This window comes from Balaenoptera borealis (assembly GCF_965194805.1).
Source record: "Balaenoptera borealis genome assembly, chromosome: 2".
Classification (NCBI taxonomy): domain Eukaryota; kingdom Metazoa; phylum Chordata; class Mammalia; order Artiodactyla; family Balaenopteridae; genus Balaenoptera; species Balaenoptera borealis.
Genome location: NC_138867.1, coordinates 64,727,033 through 64,742,214, shown reverse-complemented (window position 1 = coordinate 64,742,214; position 15,182 = coordinate 64,727,033). Strand labels below are relative to the sequence as shown.

The window sequence follows — 15,182 nt, the reverse complement described above, 5'->3', positions numbered from 1 at the left end:
TCACTTCTCAAGTCTACTCCCTCACAATCCTTCCCAGCTGATGTCCATGCTTCATTTCACTAAAAAAACTAAAACAATCAAAAGATAGTTTCCTCTAGTTCCCACCACATCAACCTGCATTTGTCTGTATCTATATATTCTTTTTTTTTCCTCATTATTATTAATGAATTGTCAGCGCTTCTATTCCACTTGTGCTCTAGATTCCAATCCTTCTCTACTCAAACAAGTAGACTGTTCAACAATTTACTACAATTTTTCTGGTATCACCAATTTTGCCATAAAGATGGCAAAATTTCTCCTTTCTAAAAACAAAATCTCAACCCTGCTTAATCCTCCAATTTCTACCCCACTTATTCTGCTCCCTTTACAAGTACGTAAATTCCCCTGGAGAGTTAGCTACCCTACCTAAATCCTCCCCTCCTTTTCTCTCTTTAGCTCACACCAATGACACTTTTTTTTTTTTTTTGATAGGTAAGAAGTGGATTTATTTAGAGAGAAACACACTGCACAGACAGAGTGGGGGCCATCTCAGAAGGTGAGAAAGGCTCCAATGACCCTTTTTATCCACATTATTCCACAGAAACTGCTCCTGTCAAGGGTCCAGTAGCCTCCACATGGACAGATGCTTCAATGGTCAGCTTTTAGTTCTCATCTTGTACTTGATCTATCAAAACATGTGACGCACATAATCACTCCCTCCTCCTCAAAACGTTTTTCCCCCTTGGATTCCAAGACACCACATTCTATTGCCTTTCCTCCTTTCTCAATGATTCTTCTTTTTTTTGATTACTATATATTAGTTCCTTCTCATACCTAATCTATTTTTACTTCATCTCTGTATTACGACATTTTTCAAAGGGAAAAATGAAAGGCATAAAACTTAAAAGCAGTGCAACAGTGGTTAATATTTTGCCACATTTGCTTGTGTGTGCGCGTATATGTGTATGTTTTGAACTGACCCTTTTGTTAAGCTGGAGACAGAGTGAAACTTCATTTCTTTATCCTTTGGCATATATCTAAGAATAAGGCTATTCTCCTTTGTAACACCAACAGCATCAAGAAATTAATGTAACTCAAATGCCTTTTATAATTTTTCCACCCTCTCTACAATCCGATTGTAATCAAGGTTCATCCATTGTATTTGATTGTTCCATCTCTTTAAACTGGAAATGTTCCCTCCACTTTTTTTTTTTTTAAGATAATTGACTTTTTGAGAGACTAGGCCAGTTGTTTCACAGAATATCTACATTCTGAATTTGTCTTTCTCTCTTCATTGTCATTTAAAACACTCTTGTATCTTCTGTATTTCCTGTACCCCTCTTAACACTGGAGTATCTAAGGGTTTAGTCTTTGGACCGTTTCTCTTTTCTATCTATATTCCCTTGGTTTTCTCAAAAAGTTTCCTAGCATTAAATACCATCTACCTGCTGACAACTTCCAAATATAAAGCTCTAACTGTGACCTCGCTCCTGAACTCTAGAGTTGTATATCCAACTCTCTACTCAGTATCTCTACTTGAATATTTTGTGGGTATCTCAATCTTAAAATATTCAAAATCAGTAATGTTCCTCCCTTGTCTTCCGCATCACACCTAATGGCAACTCCATCCTTTCAGTTGCTCAGGCCAAAATCTTAGAAGTCATTCTTGGCTCCTCGCTTTCTCTTATGTCACATCTAATCTGTAGCAAATCAAAATGTAAGTGGAATCTGACCACTTCTCATCCACTGCCACTGCAACCACCTTTAACCCAAGCAACATGACTTCTCTTAGATTACTACAATACCTTTCTAAACAGTCTCCTTGCTTCTGCCTTTGGCTCCCCCTTCACTCTATTCTTATCCACCAACCAGGATGCGCATGTTATAAACTAAATCAGATCACGCAATTTCTCTACTGAAACCCCTCCAGTGGTTTCCCGTTTTACCCAGAGGAAAAGCCAAAGTCATCAAAATTAACCACAAGACCCTACATGACATGAACTTCCTTAACTCTCAGACATCATTGACTTCTACACTCTCTTCCAGTCACACTGGCCTCTTTGCTGTTCCTTGAACATGTTAGGCAAACCTCCACCTCAGGGTCTTTGCAGTTGTTTTTCCTTCTGTTTGGAAAGCTCTTCTCCCATATAGACACATAACTCACACCTTCCTCTCCGTTGGGTCTTTATTTCAAAGGTCACCTTTTCGGTGAGACTGTCTTACCATGCTAGGTATTAAACGGCAATACAGGTATTAAAATTGCAACAACTACACACACCAGAATATCCTTTCTTGTTTTTGCTTTATTTTTCTCTACTTACCACCATCTAACATACTGTACATTTTATTTGTTTACTGTCTATCTCTCCATACTACAAGATAAGCTCCATAAAGACAGTTTTGTTAATTGCTATATCCCCAGTGCATAGAAAATAGCTTGGTATAGAGTAGGCGCTCAATGATTTATTGATGAAATAAAATGAGGAAAAAATAGTAAGAAAGGAGATAGAAAAATTGTCCTTTGTATTTCCTTTTTCAAAAAATGTATGTATTTAGGTATATACGTATGTATTTTTAATTCAACAGATAAACTAGCAGTAATGACATGTGATTGGGCATCCAGAAAATAAAGAGAATTATAAAACAGATACCTTTTAAGGTTCTTAGAATCTCCAGTATCTATGAGTCTGTAAGATATTTAGAATTTAAAATTTTCTTTTCTTTTCTTTTTTGTTTTTTTGCTAAATTACAAAGTGATTAAATTCTGACTGTATGTTTTTCTAGACTCCCGGAACCACCTGATCCTTTTTTTTCCTATTTTGTCAGTTCCTCGTTCCTAGGTACATTTCTAGAAACCTGGCTTCATTTTAAGAATTTTCAGCAGCAAGGTTTAAGGAGAAAGCTGTGAGTGAAGTAGGTAAGAAAATCTTTTTAATGGTAATTTTTAAATGGCCATATAAAATTTCTGCACCATTCATACCATGTACACAAGCATCCTTTCACAGGCACTTAATTCTCTGTCTTCAAGTAAAGGGAGTTTTTTAATAGTATCTCAAAGTTCAGAAAAAATCCTTACAAACACTTCTAATGGCTGCCAGAATTCTTCTGCACAGCACCTAGTTCATTACCATGACTACACTCTTGGCTATGCTCCCTACAGTCAAATTTCTGAAAATATCTGGTATGAAACAACAATGCACTATATGATGAAACAGTAGGTGAAGATGTCACCTAAATCATGTATCATCATAACAAGTGCGCCCAAAAGTTCAAAACCTCTTAGCCAGATTCATTTGGCACAGCAAGCTAGTTTCTGTTAATACTAAACTAACATACAAACCTGCACATCTACCATTTTGTTTCAGTCCAACAAAGCAGATGATTTTCAAAGTATTTCTCTAGATGCTCTAATCCTATACTCTACATGGCAGAAAAATATCTTTCTTCTATGAACTTCCCCCAATATCTAATTTACATGACACAACAGACGATGCCAATACAGTCTAACAACTAAGAATGTGGTTTTAGAGTCACCTGAATTTGAATCCCAGTTCTCTGGCTATCTAACTGTACGTTATGGGCAAGTTTCAAGTTCACAAATTCCCGAAGTTTGAAAGGGGGTTACTGTGAGGATTAAATGAGATAATACATGGGATTCACTCAGTATACTGCAGGACACTAGGTAAACATTCATGAAACATTAGCTATTATCATTGCAACATCTTAAAAAATCTTAACTCTAGAATAACCTTTATATTTTCTTATGTCCCGTGTCTCATACAGTCTTAAATCTTTCCTCATCTTTATATAAATGAAAGCTCTTTCCTTTTTATCTTTGTTGCCTAGACTTCCATTCAGATCCTGGTCATTTTTAACCTGGATTATTATAACTTCATTCTTATTGAACTACTTTTCTTCAGCACTTTTCTTACTCCTTTTGTTAACCTAATTCAGTAATTTGTAAGTCACCTTAAGGATCTCTGACTCATATCCATAATCTTACTTTCTGCTTCAAAATTATTTATCTATAGCAAGTATTTTTCAAGTACCACTACCTGGCATTGGGCTAGGTAATGGAGACACAACCATAAACAAAACAGGCAGTCCGATAGAAACTTTACTTGGAGGAATGTAAAGAACACTTCTTCCTTCAGGTCCTATGTTTCAAATCATCTTATATGAGTCAAGTTTCTTTAGAACTCCTGTATAATAGCAGATAATATCAACATTTCAGTAAAGTATCATAGTTAAGAGAGTGAATTTTGCAGTCAAAACTATCTGAAGTATTCCCCTTACTACCTGTGTGATCTGCGGGCCAGTTTCCTCACCTCTCTATATGCCTCACTGGTAAAATGGGCATAAAATAATACCAACTCATTTGGCTATTATGTAAACTAATGAGATAATACATACAATCTGCTTAGAACAGTTTTTCCCACCAAGTAATAGCAATTTATTAGGCTTACTATTATTGTTCCCCTCTCCAAACCTCTTCAAACTGGTACCCTATGATCATTGTACCCTCCTCCTCTAACTGTACAACTCCTAAGTTCTCTCATTTTCTCCTTCAGGCTTTTCCAAATTGATCAGAAGAGCTGCAAACAACCCCTAATCCCACTCTATCTGGACTAAGAACTCCCATAAGAACTTTCAGTTATGGCCATCCTGACTATACACTTTACTGTTTCATGTTTATATATCACCCTCACCAAAAAAAAAAAAAAAAAGGGAAAAGGAGTATTCCTTGATTTGTATATCATACAAACAACTATTTATTCAGATATCAAGTATTAAGTAGAACTTTTTCCAAGTTTGTTTTAGCTATGTTTTTTTATTACAAATTTTAAGTTCCTGGAAAATAGATGTTCCATACTATACAGCACCTACACAGGACCAACACAAACATTTATTCAGGCCCTACAGTGGAAAAGAGGTGGCTAAATATAAAATGGGATCACTACTGAAATCAACTAAAACTGGACTTATTGAACTGTAATTTTTTTAATTAGCTAGAAACAGGAAAGCTATGTAGTTTCTAATAATCATTAGATATTAAATTTTATAAACTACACATTTTTGGAGTAGTTTACAACAATGAAATTGATAAATACAGTTTATGACCCAATTTGTAGCATTCACTTATTTACAAACGAATAAACACAATTTGAAATTTCACTTACTCAAATTCTGTAGCATAATATTTAAGAAAGCCCAGTAAGAGGTCCCCAAGATTTGATTCATTCTTTGAGAGGTAAGGAGGAACATTACATGGAGCTTGATGTACAAGGTGCAGCTGTATAGCAGGACTAAAAGATTCCTATCAAAAAGAAAAAGGGAAAAATGTGAGGCCATTTAAAAACACACCAAAAAACTTTATAAATCCTAACATAAGGCTGTCTGAAGAAGAGAGAATTTTCTTTATTTGGCAATTTGGAAATCTGAAGATTTTCTTCCAGTAAAGGTTTCACCAATGTTTGGAGTAGGCCAGAAAGGACCTGAAAAACTAAGATATTCTAACCCTGACTGAGGTATATCACTCAGTTAACCAAATGAATTCCTATGGTAGCAAAAGATTTTCTAATTCATAAATAAAACCTTACTGTACATACCAAGATTCCATCCAATAATATTTAGATTTCTTTATAAACGTATATCCTTCTTAATTATTTCTATAAAGAGCAGTTGTACTTTCTGAAGTGTATCAAGGACAAGATGAGAGCTTTCTCCAACTGTCACTTAAAATTTCTCTCAAAGGCCATGTAAGTAATTTTAATATATAAATAGTACTTACGCTGATTTTAAGATTTTTTGAAATTTTATTTCATTTTTGTATTTTGTATCTTAGAGGGAACAGAAATAATGATGTTCAACATGAATTGAACTTGAAAAGACAAAGAAGGCAGGGAAAAGAAGAAAGATAGGAAACATACCAGCAAGCAATATTCAGCAATTTACTTTTAGCACAATATGCATAAAGGAGGATATCATCTGCTTGCAATCCAGGCCCAAGCAAGATACTTATTAGAAGGAATACTAATGAGTACTTATTCTTTTTGCCTATGGTATGCCATTCATTTTCATATCTGATCTTTCCTCTATTAGTAGCAAGTTATGGCTCTAAAATAAACTAAATGAACTATAGAAATTCTCAAATAATACATATCTATTACATTAGAAAATACTTTTTCTCAGGTAATTTTCACAGTGCCCTCAAGAAAGGTTTTCTATATTCCCCTTTGCCATCAGAGTAGAAACAGATTTAAAAAACAAACAAAAAAACCCAATTGGTTAAGACAGCAGAATGATAACTACACTTAAGGTTCTCAACTACCCAACAGATCAACTTTGGGTTTATAGATATTAATTCAATTAGTAATATCTGAATAACTCCAATATTTAAAAAAATAGAGGGTCCCCAAATAACTAAGTGGTAATACCGAGAAATAGGGTAGTGCATCTATTTAATGACAGTCCTCAAAAAACATCAGTAAAAACAAAGAGCAAGAAAATAAAAATATATTCTCTCCTGCCTCATTACCTATAATTCTATCAACAATTTTTAACTACCAAGAAGTGATTACCTTTCTGTCAGAAGAAAAATTCTACTCCAACCACAACTCACAAAGTTGGCATTCCTAAATGTGGGGCTCCCCTTACACTTCTAACAGATTTAGTATTACATTATATGACTCAAGTAGAAATCTTATTTGTCTCTAAGACTAGGGGGACTAGGAGAGAAGCACTAATTTGTAATAAAGAGTTTTAAAGGCAGAAGAAAGAGCAGGTTTCTTACTTGTCTTGCTCTTACTTAAGTGTAAAATTGGACTTAGGATAACATTATTTAAAACTGTAAAACTGGCTCCAGCTCTGACGTCGCCTGTGCTCCTTGAGGAGTGACGATACCACGGAACCGGAGCCGTGACTGAGGCTGATGTAAATCTGAAGGCCTACCCTCTTGCAGATGCCCACCTCACCAGGAAACTACTGGACCTCATTCAGCAGTCATGTAACTACAAGCAGCTTCACAAAGGAGCCAATGAGGCCACCAAAACCCTCAGGAGAGGCATCTCTGAGTTCATCAGACGCCGAGCCCCTGGAGATCATCCTGCACCTCCCACTGCTGTGTGAGGACAAGAATGTGCCCTATGTGTTTGTGCGCGCCAAGCAGGCCCTGGGGCGAGCCTGTGGGGTCTCCAGGCCTGTCATCGCCTGTTCTGTCACCATCAAAGAAGGCTCACAACTGAAGCAGCAGATCCAATCCATCCAGCAGTCCTCTGAAAAGCTCTTAGTCTAAACAGGTGGCCTCTGCCACACTCCCTGCTGACTCCTACCCCAGGGGTTATGTATCATTTGTCTGTTAGCATATAGTATTTCGAGCTACCTTCTATTGTTATAAAATATTATAGTGCTCAAAAAAAAAAAAACTATAAAATTTAACTAATATTCTCTAGGGAATTAAACAAAAAGGTTTAAGTTCAAATGACAGGGAAAAGAAAAGTGGGTCACTGTTTAATAGTTTCTGCTCTGAAAGCTTCTTATTTTGATTTCTAGCACCTAGCACAATAAGCATTCAACTTATGAAATGATGCTGAGAAGAGCAGCCATTTTCTTACCTGAAGTTTAAAACTGTTTGAACCCCCTTTAAAAATTTTATTTTGTTCAGTAATTTAAAGAAACACATCAGTAATTGAGAGTAAAACTATAGAGTTGTGAGACCTACTATATTAAAATGCTGAATGACCCTGAACCAACAGTTTGGCCAGTGTTCTCTTAGCTTCAGTGTTCTTTTTCAAGGTCATATATAAAATGGGCCATGTCATACCTACTGAGGGAGAACTGAAGGAGAAATCCAAGCAAACAAACAAACAAACAAAAAATAGGATCCAACTAAAAGAAGCTACAAGTAAATAGGAATTCTATTTAACCTTAAGTAATCCCCATTTTTGGTAATCATTCATATTACAGAAAGATTTTCTGCTTTAAGAAAAATTTCACTGAAGAATTTTTTTAAAAGGAGCTCCCCAACTGCATTTATGTATTGAACAATATATGTTACTTCAGATAGGATGAGGGCACGTAAACAGCAATCCAAAAGCCAAAGAGATAAAAGCAGCCTTTAAAATTACAATCTGAATCCAGAGAAAAACAATTTAACCAATACAATATAACATCTATTTCTTAAAGCAATTTTTCCTTTGGATTATTGATATTTACTAGTTTAATTTTTTTTAACTTAGGGAAGATATCTCTATTATTTTTTAAGGTTATATCTTATTTTGGGCTTCTGATATCCAGGTATGTAATGACTAAATCCTGAAAACATTTTCCAAATGATATTTAAATGCTGAAGACACATATCTTCCATTTCTCTTCACAATGCCAAGTTAAGAAAAATTTAAATAAGTAATCTCTTGAAAAACATTTGAAAAGTCTCACTGTTTTTGCCCATATAATTGCCTAGCAAAAACACCTTTTGCCAGACTCCATGATCTTTTGAGGCTGTGTCATCATATCTTACTTTACCTTCAAAGTTTGAAAATTTGGACAATTAAACACTTTCTGGACTAAATTAGACTGGCTGAACTTTTACTTGGTAACTGTTCTTTAAAATGATGTATAGCTTAAATGAAAGAAGACTGTTTTCCATTTCTAGGCAAAGAAATTTAACTTGCACAATTTTCTAACAATATGAATTTTTAAAGCCTAGAAACGTTGAGGAAGATCTCAAAGAAAAGGATAACTGATATGGAGCATTTAAGTGGAGTTCTACCTATATAGAGAAAGAACTAAATGATACATTGAAGTTCTACCAAGACTTCTTAATTATATGCAGATCACCACTAATCTAGTGATGTACATTAAAGACTGATCATTAAATTACCTTTAAACTATATCTGATATGAGTGAGATCTTTAAAGTTTTGAAAGGAATGTAAGTAGTTAACACAAAGTAGAAGTACTACTATGAAGTGGTTAAAAGCATGAGCTCTGGAGTCAGACCTAGGTTTGCAGCCTTGTTCTTCTATAGCTATGTGAACTTAACCAAGTTATCTAGCTTTCCAAAGGTTAAGCTCCTTCATCCATAATATAAGTAACAGTATTCATAGGGTTGTTATACAAATTAAATGATACAATGTATGGAAAGCATAGTAGCAATATTATCTATTTATTAATTATTCAGTATATGCAAGGCATCATGATTATTTTAACTATACATTTACAACACAGTATGTGGTTACCTCCTGCAACTTTCAATGCATTATTGTGGAATTATCTTTGGCTTCTGAGAATAGGAAGATACCACTAGGGAAGGAAACAAATATAAGTTGTCTTGATAAATCTACCTAGCATAAATCTAGGTGAATCTCATAATATGCTTGCATTAAAATAAAGATCCCTTCATTCGCCTAATCTGAGCTTATATATTTAAACCTTCTCAACTTCATTTCTTTAACTCAACAGTAAATACTCTGTCCTCTATCATTTATGTTGCTTTTTCAGTCAATAGTTAAGTAGTAATAATCGATAATGCTATATATCATGATATAGTTTTCAAAGATAAAGATGTTTATAATCTTTCATCCTTTCCTTTCATAATTTAATAACAACTGAATTGAAACACCATACTAATTTTTTAATTGAAAGTTTTTTATTACTGTAAAGTTTTAAATCATTCTCAAACTTATTTATCAAGCTGAAATTCTGTCATATCAGCTTTTCTTAAAGGTATATAAATATATCTGTATAGGAACAATCAGATATACACAAATAAAATGTAGTAAGCCATGCAAATTAGATGAAATGGTATCTTAGTGACAACTACTATCATTTTGCCTTCCATAAGCAGCATAGTCTAATGGAAAAAATACCAGTTGCTGCATCCATAAGTTGTGACTAAACAGCCTGGATCAATCATGTAATCTTTCTAACATTCAACTGTGAAACAAGGGGAGTACTTTAGAAGTTTATTTGCTTAGGATTGAAGATACTGTATATAAAATTTATATGTGCTGATATAAAATAAATACTAAATAAATGATAGTTACTGCTAGTAATAAGAAACAAGCTAATTTGCTTGTTCCATCAGATGGACCACTGAAAAAAGCACTCCACTGATCAGTTTACAGGTTTCATACAAAACAAAAAAACCTGCTAAGAGGGGGTATTAAGTCCTTATCCATGTAAGTATCAATCTTATAGTAAAGATAATGTGGTTTAAATATTTATGACAATGTAAGCACACATGAAAGCAAATTAAGACATTCTTAAGTCTAGTAGGGCTTGCTATTAGTACTTTTTAAAGCCTTGGGGCTGGGCAGGTATTAAATCTATTTCCTGGTTACAGGTGTAGAAGTAAGATTATTAGCAAAACAGGGTGGAGAATATAGGCTTAGAGGTAGTACATGTGAACAGAAATCAGGACCCTGTCATGGGAGAAAGCTAGATGATTAGAAAAATGAAACACAGAAGTAAAAATGAGGTTCTTCAAACTAGAATATACTAGTAAGAATCTGAGTATCTTGTAAAAGTAATACCTCTGTCTCCCAGCATAGTGCTATTAAACTGAAATTTCATCAGTATTTTATATTAGTAAAAAGAGTTCCAAGTAGTACATGGTTTTAAGTGAGATTTCTGTAGAAGCATCTTTTCAATACACAATAATAATAGATTCTTTAAAGGGTAAGTTTAACTATTAGATCCTTTGTATGTTGAAAAATATATGCAGCTCTTTCTACACTGAAACCTAGGTCTTAAAGAAAAATAAAGTTGAGACAATGCAATGAAATAGTAAACACCCAGTCATTATCTTTGACCATTCAGTATGAGCTAAAGAATAAAAACTATAGAGGGAGGAAAACATTCAAGAATAGGCCCAAAAGTTCATGTTATTTTCATTTCTATACTTTGATGCTTTCATTTATCATAATGCTTAAAAAAGCATAAATACTTATACCTAGCTATACTGTAAACTCATTATAATAGTTCTTCACAGCAGAAATTTGTTTTTAAAAGGAAGACGATAAGATAGCTAGATTCCAAAAGGTTCTTGTGTTAAACAGTCTCTTCTAGTAGATGACACCACAAACTGGGAGGCCCCCACTACAGCAAGACTCTATTTACAGTGAACCCTTTATTATCCAGTACCTCACATGTGTGCATTACAAGAATAACTGATGTTCAAAAACAAGAACATCAGTTCTCAATCATCAAAGATTAAATTACATCTAATTTAGGTTCCATATCAATATATTTATTATATTTTGTCTGATACATATAAAATAAATAAGTTCTTTGAAAACTGATCACTCAAGATGGATGTTATGTTTTCCTTTGTAATATGACTATTTAGTAAGTTTAGAAAACATCTCTTCTTATAAGTTTATGAACAGGTAAAAAATTATGTGGTTTCAGAAGGTTGGTCAAACATTCTAAACAAGCTGCCTAAATATTATTTCCAAAAAAAACCAGGAACAAGAATGACTATGGAAGAAGACAGAAATGGTAAGACTATAAACAAAGAAACAGCAAATTCTGGAAAAAAGAACACAAAAACTAGAAAAGAAACAAAAATACTCAAATAGATTATGAATATGTACATTACCTAGGTTTCTCTAAACTCAAACTGAGTACACACTAAACTTTTTCTAGTAGGCACACTTCATTTCTTGAGTGTTTCCAATTAACTTCACCAGGATTCTTAATAGTATACGCACAAGGATAGTGTACTAATGTTACCTCTTAGAATATTACTTGGTAAGATCAAATGAAAGATAAAAAGACTACCTAATTGTTCATCATCTTAATTTTTTTCCCTGATTTCAAATTATACATATGTTAGGCTATAAAACTTCTGAGTTACTAACTAAAGATATGTTCTAAACATGAAAAAAAGTAGCAAGAAAAAACTGGTAGCATGAAAAAAACTGGTATGTGTCCAAATGGGCCTTCACCAACTAAGTATATTTAATTCCCATTAGTGATAATCATGAGCATCACACAAAAAGTTCCACCATTAATATGAATGACAAGATTGTCTGCCAATAACCAAATAAAATAGCAGAGTCTTCTGAAAAATTATATGAAACATTTTTGCATTCTAGTGGCCAATGCCTCAGCCTATGTAGAAAATGTTATCATATACTTAGAAGGTAATTAATACTACTTTTATATTCACGTTAATACTGCACATAATAGTTCCACATATACTTGTCATAACATGTATTGTAATAATTTATAAGGAACACTTACTGGGTAAATTTTTTGGATGGATGGAAGGATGGGTTCAGGTAGGGCTATAAAAAGAAAAAGTTTAAAGCTTCCGTGATTCACGTAATTCATTTTACAAAGCAATAATTTGTCAGCTACACCCCAGGTATGAGACTATATGGGTTTATGCTAAAATTCAACAGCTTTCATATACTTTGTGAAATTAATTCTGATCCCTAAAAATTTAAATTCAAAATATATCTAAGTTGACAATTTAAGGTCTGTTAATAAATTACATATATTTCTATGTAAACCAATGTTCCTTACATGGTTTTAGAATAACAGGTCATCAATAAATGGACACACATCATTTGGTCCAACATCAGACATACACACAAAATAAGCAAGACAACTGCTGTGCTACAGATATTAAAAAGACATTGTTAAGATGGATGTAGCTATCAAAAAAAAATTTTTTTAAGTACAATCCAATGGCACTACATCATAAGAATAATAGCTCTATCATAATTGTCCCTTTATTATTTAATTTCTTCTAACAATAATACCAAAATTGAGATAGTTCTGGGAAATTGATCTATTGGGAAAAAAAACTGAAAAGATCTTCAACTTCATTAATATATTTTTAAAAAGAAAACCTCAGCAAAGGTTAGAATCTAAATCAGGAGATTTGTACCAATCTGCTATATAATAAATAAAATTTCATACAAAAGAATCATTATCGTCATATGCCACTGTATTTTTTTAACTGCCATTCTGCACCCTTCAACAGCTTTACCCAAATCCAACCTCATTAAATGTGCTAACTGTAATCTCACATCATTATAATGTAGATCGAATAACATGAAAGGCAAAGTGTTTAATATTCACAATATAAGAAGTAACTGTAAAATACAGTGTCTTGAATATGGTAAGATACAAATAACACATTTTCAAGATTTCTTTAAGATTAAAGACCAAATATAGTACCGCATGATAAACTATATATTTAAGAATTAGAAATACATTACATATACAGTTGACGCTTGAACAATACAGGGGTTAAGGGCGCCAACCCCTGTGCAGTCCAAAATCTGCATATAACTTTATAGTTGGCCCTCCATATCTGAGGTTTCAAATCTACAGATTCAACCAGCTGCAGATCATGTAGTAAGTACTGCAATACATATATACTGAAAAAAATCTGTATATAAGTAGACCCGCACAGTTCAAACCTGTGTTGTACAAGGGTCAACTGTAATTAAATAAATTCAGTAACAAAGAATCATTACTTCACTTTTAATTTGCTATTTAGCAAAAGAATTTTTAAGTGACTCCTGGAATACATTAATGAACACATAATCAACCATTATGACCAATTTACATGGTTTCCAACTATGATTATAAATGTATAAATTTCTACCACATAGTACAAAGTAGGATGCTTCATTTAAATATCTCTTCATCATGCTTTATTCCCAAGTTGAAAACTGGAAACTGGAATAAAATAAAATTCCATGATAGTATGGAACGTTCACAGTGTATGAGTAAGAATATTAAGGGAAAAAACTCACTCATTACTTACCAGAATCACTCTCAGGAAGTAAGGATACATATTTTTTTCCCCAAAGGCATTCAAATGCTAAAATTCTAGAAGACCCTACAAATAAACTCAAGCCCCAGTCACTTAATTCTAAAAGTCTCTATATCTGTATAACATTTTTAATGGCTTTTTAATAATTTTCATTATAATATAGAAGTCAAATTGGAAACTCTTATTAGAAATTAGTTTAATTTTTAAATCTAAAAACCTGAGTTCTATTCCCATGGAACACTGCTAGTAAAATAAAATTATAACTTAAAAAAGGATGAAGAAAAGACTGTAGAAAATTCGAAAAAAAATATTATCTCATTCTAGTTATCTAGTTATCTCATAACTAGAATGCTAGGTGAGAAAAATAAACACAAACCACTGGTATAGGGTCTTTCAGTAGATAAAGAGCCTTTAGAACTAAGCAATTTGGAAGCTTTTGGGGGCAAGGTTATCATTCAAAAAATCCCCTGCCTTACAACCTTAAAGATTTAAAAACACTCGTCATTAGAGAAGCAGTTAGTGTACCCTGGCAATTATTTATCAATGCTATCCTGATAGTAACCTCAAAACATTTAGTAGTTTTTCAAATGTTTACTTTATTCCAAACCAACATACACTCTGAAAGAATCTCTCTGTAACAACATCTCTTTTGATTTCAAAATTTTGGACTTCAATCTTTTAATTTTCTCTCTCAAAAGCAAAATAAGACAAAAGTTTATTATTGCAGGATATGATCAATAGATAATGCCTTGAATATATTTAATCTATAAGATTTTACTTTGCCTGTAGTTTGGATGAGAGCTTTCTGGTCAGGCCTTCACAAATTTATACACATAAAAGTTACATACTAATTCATCAAAAATTAAACTAAAAAAAAAAAAGCAGACCTTCAACAACACTAAACAACCACTAATTTTGAAAACGCAAGAACAATTTTAAAATGCCTAAGAGATATTTCTATACCTGGTAATACGGTAAACATTCCATGAATATTCATTCATATTGTTGTTTCTAACCAATTGACACTTTTGCCTTTATTATTAACTCATAATCTTAGATTGCTATTAAACTCTCTTCTCAATAGGTTTTTCCCTTCATGATTTCATCAGTCACTTTTTCAAGCGTATGTAGTTTGTAACTGACTGTTGAAATTCATTCTAGGAAATGCTTTAATCTTTTCAACCTTTCTACATAAAAAGGACCTGTTTCCCTTCTCTGTTCATGGCAGAAAAGATATTAAAGTATTTAAAGTTAAACAAAACTTAAAGGTCATCTAATCCAACCATTAGTGTTACAGATGAATATTAAAGCCAGAGAGGTAGAATAACTTGGCCAAAATCACACAAACTCGTTCACTGTGGCAGAGCTGGAACTGCTCAATACACCTTGCAGACTCTTGTATGACA

The 15,182-nt window shown here is 33.2% G+C and overlaps 1 protein-coding gene and 1 pseudogene across 6 annotated transcripts in view; one reads left to right on the top strand and one right to left on the bottom strand.

The window, feature by feature from the left end:
- Positions 1-15,182, bottom strand: part of TENT2 (terminal nucleotidyltransferase 2) — a 58,464-nt gene that overhangs the window by 8,621 nt on the left and 34,661 nt on the right. For all 5 annotated transcript variants that reach the window (XM_082377716.1, XM_082377717.1, XM_082377714.1 and 2 more), the window contains 2 exons: positions 12,228-12,271; positions 5,160-5,296 (listed from right to left, as the gene is read on the bottom strand). In XM_082377716.1, coding sequence (XP_082233842.1) covers positions 5,160-5,296; positions 12,228-12,271 — 181 coding nt within the window. The remainder of the gene's footprint in view (positions 1-5,159; positions 5,297-12,227; positions 12,272-15,182) is intronic.
- On the top strand, positions 6,877-9,207 carry LOC309622519 (NHP2-like protein 1 pseudogene; annotated as a pseudogene). Its single transcript has one exon. The product of its transcript is annotated as an NHP2-like protein 1 pseudogene (transcript).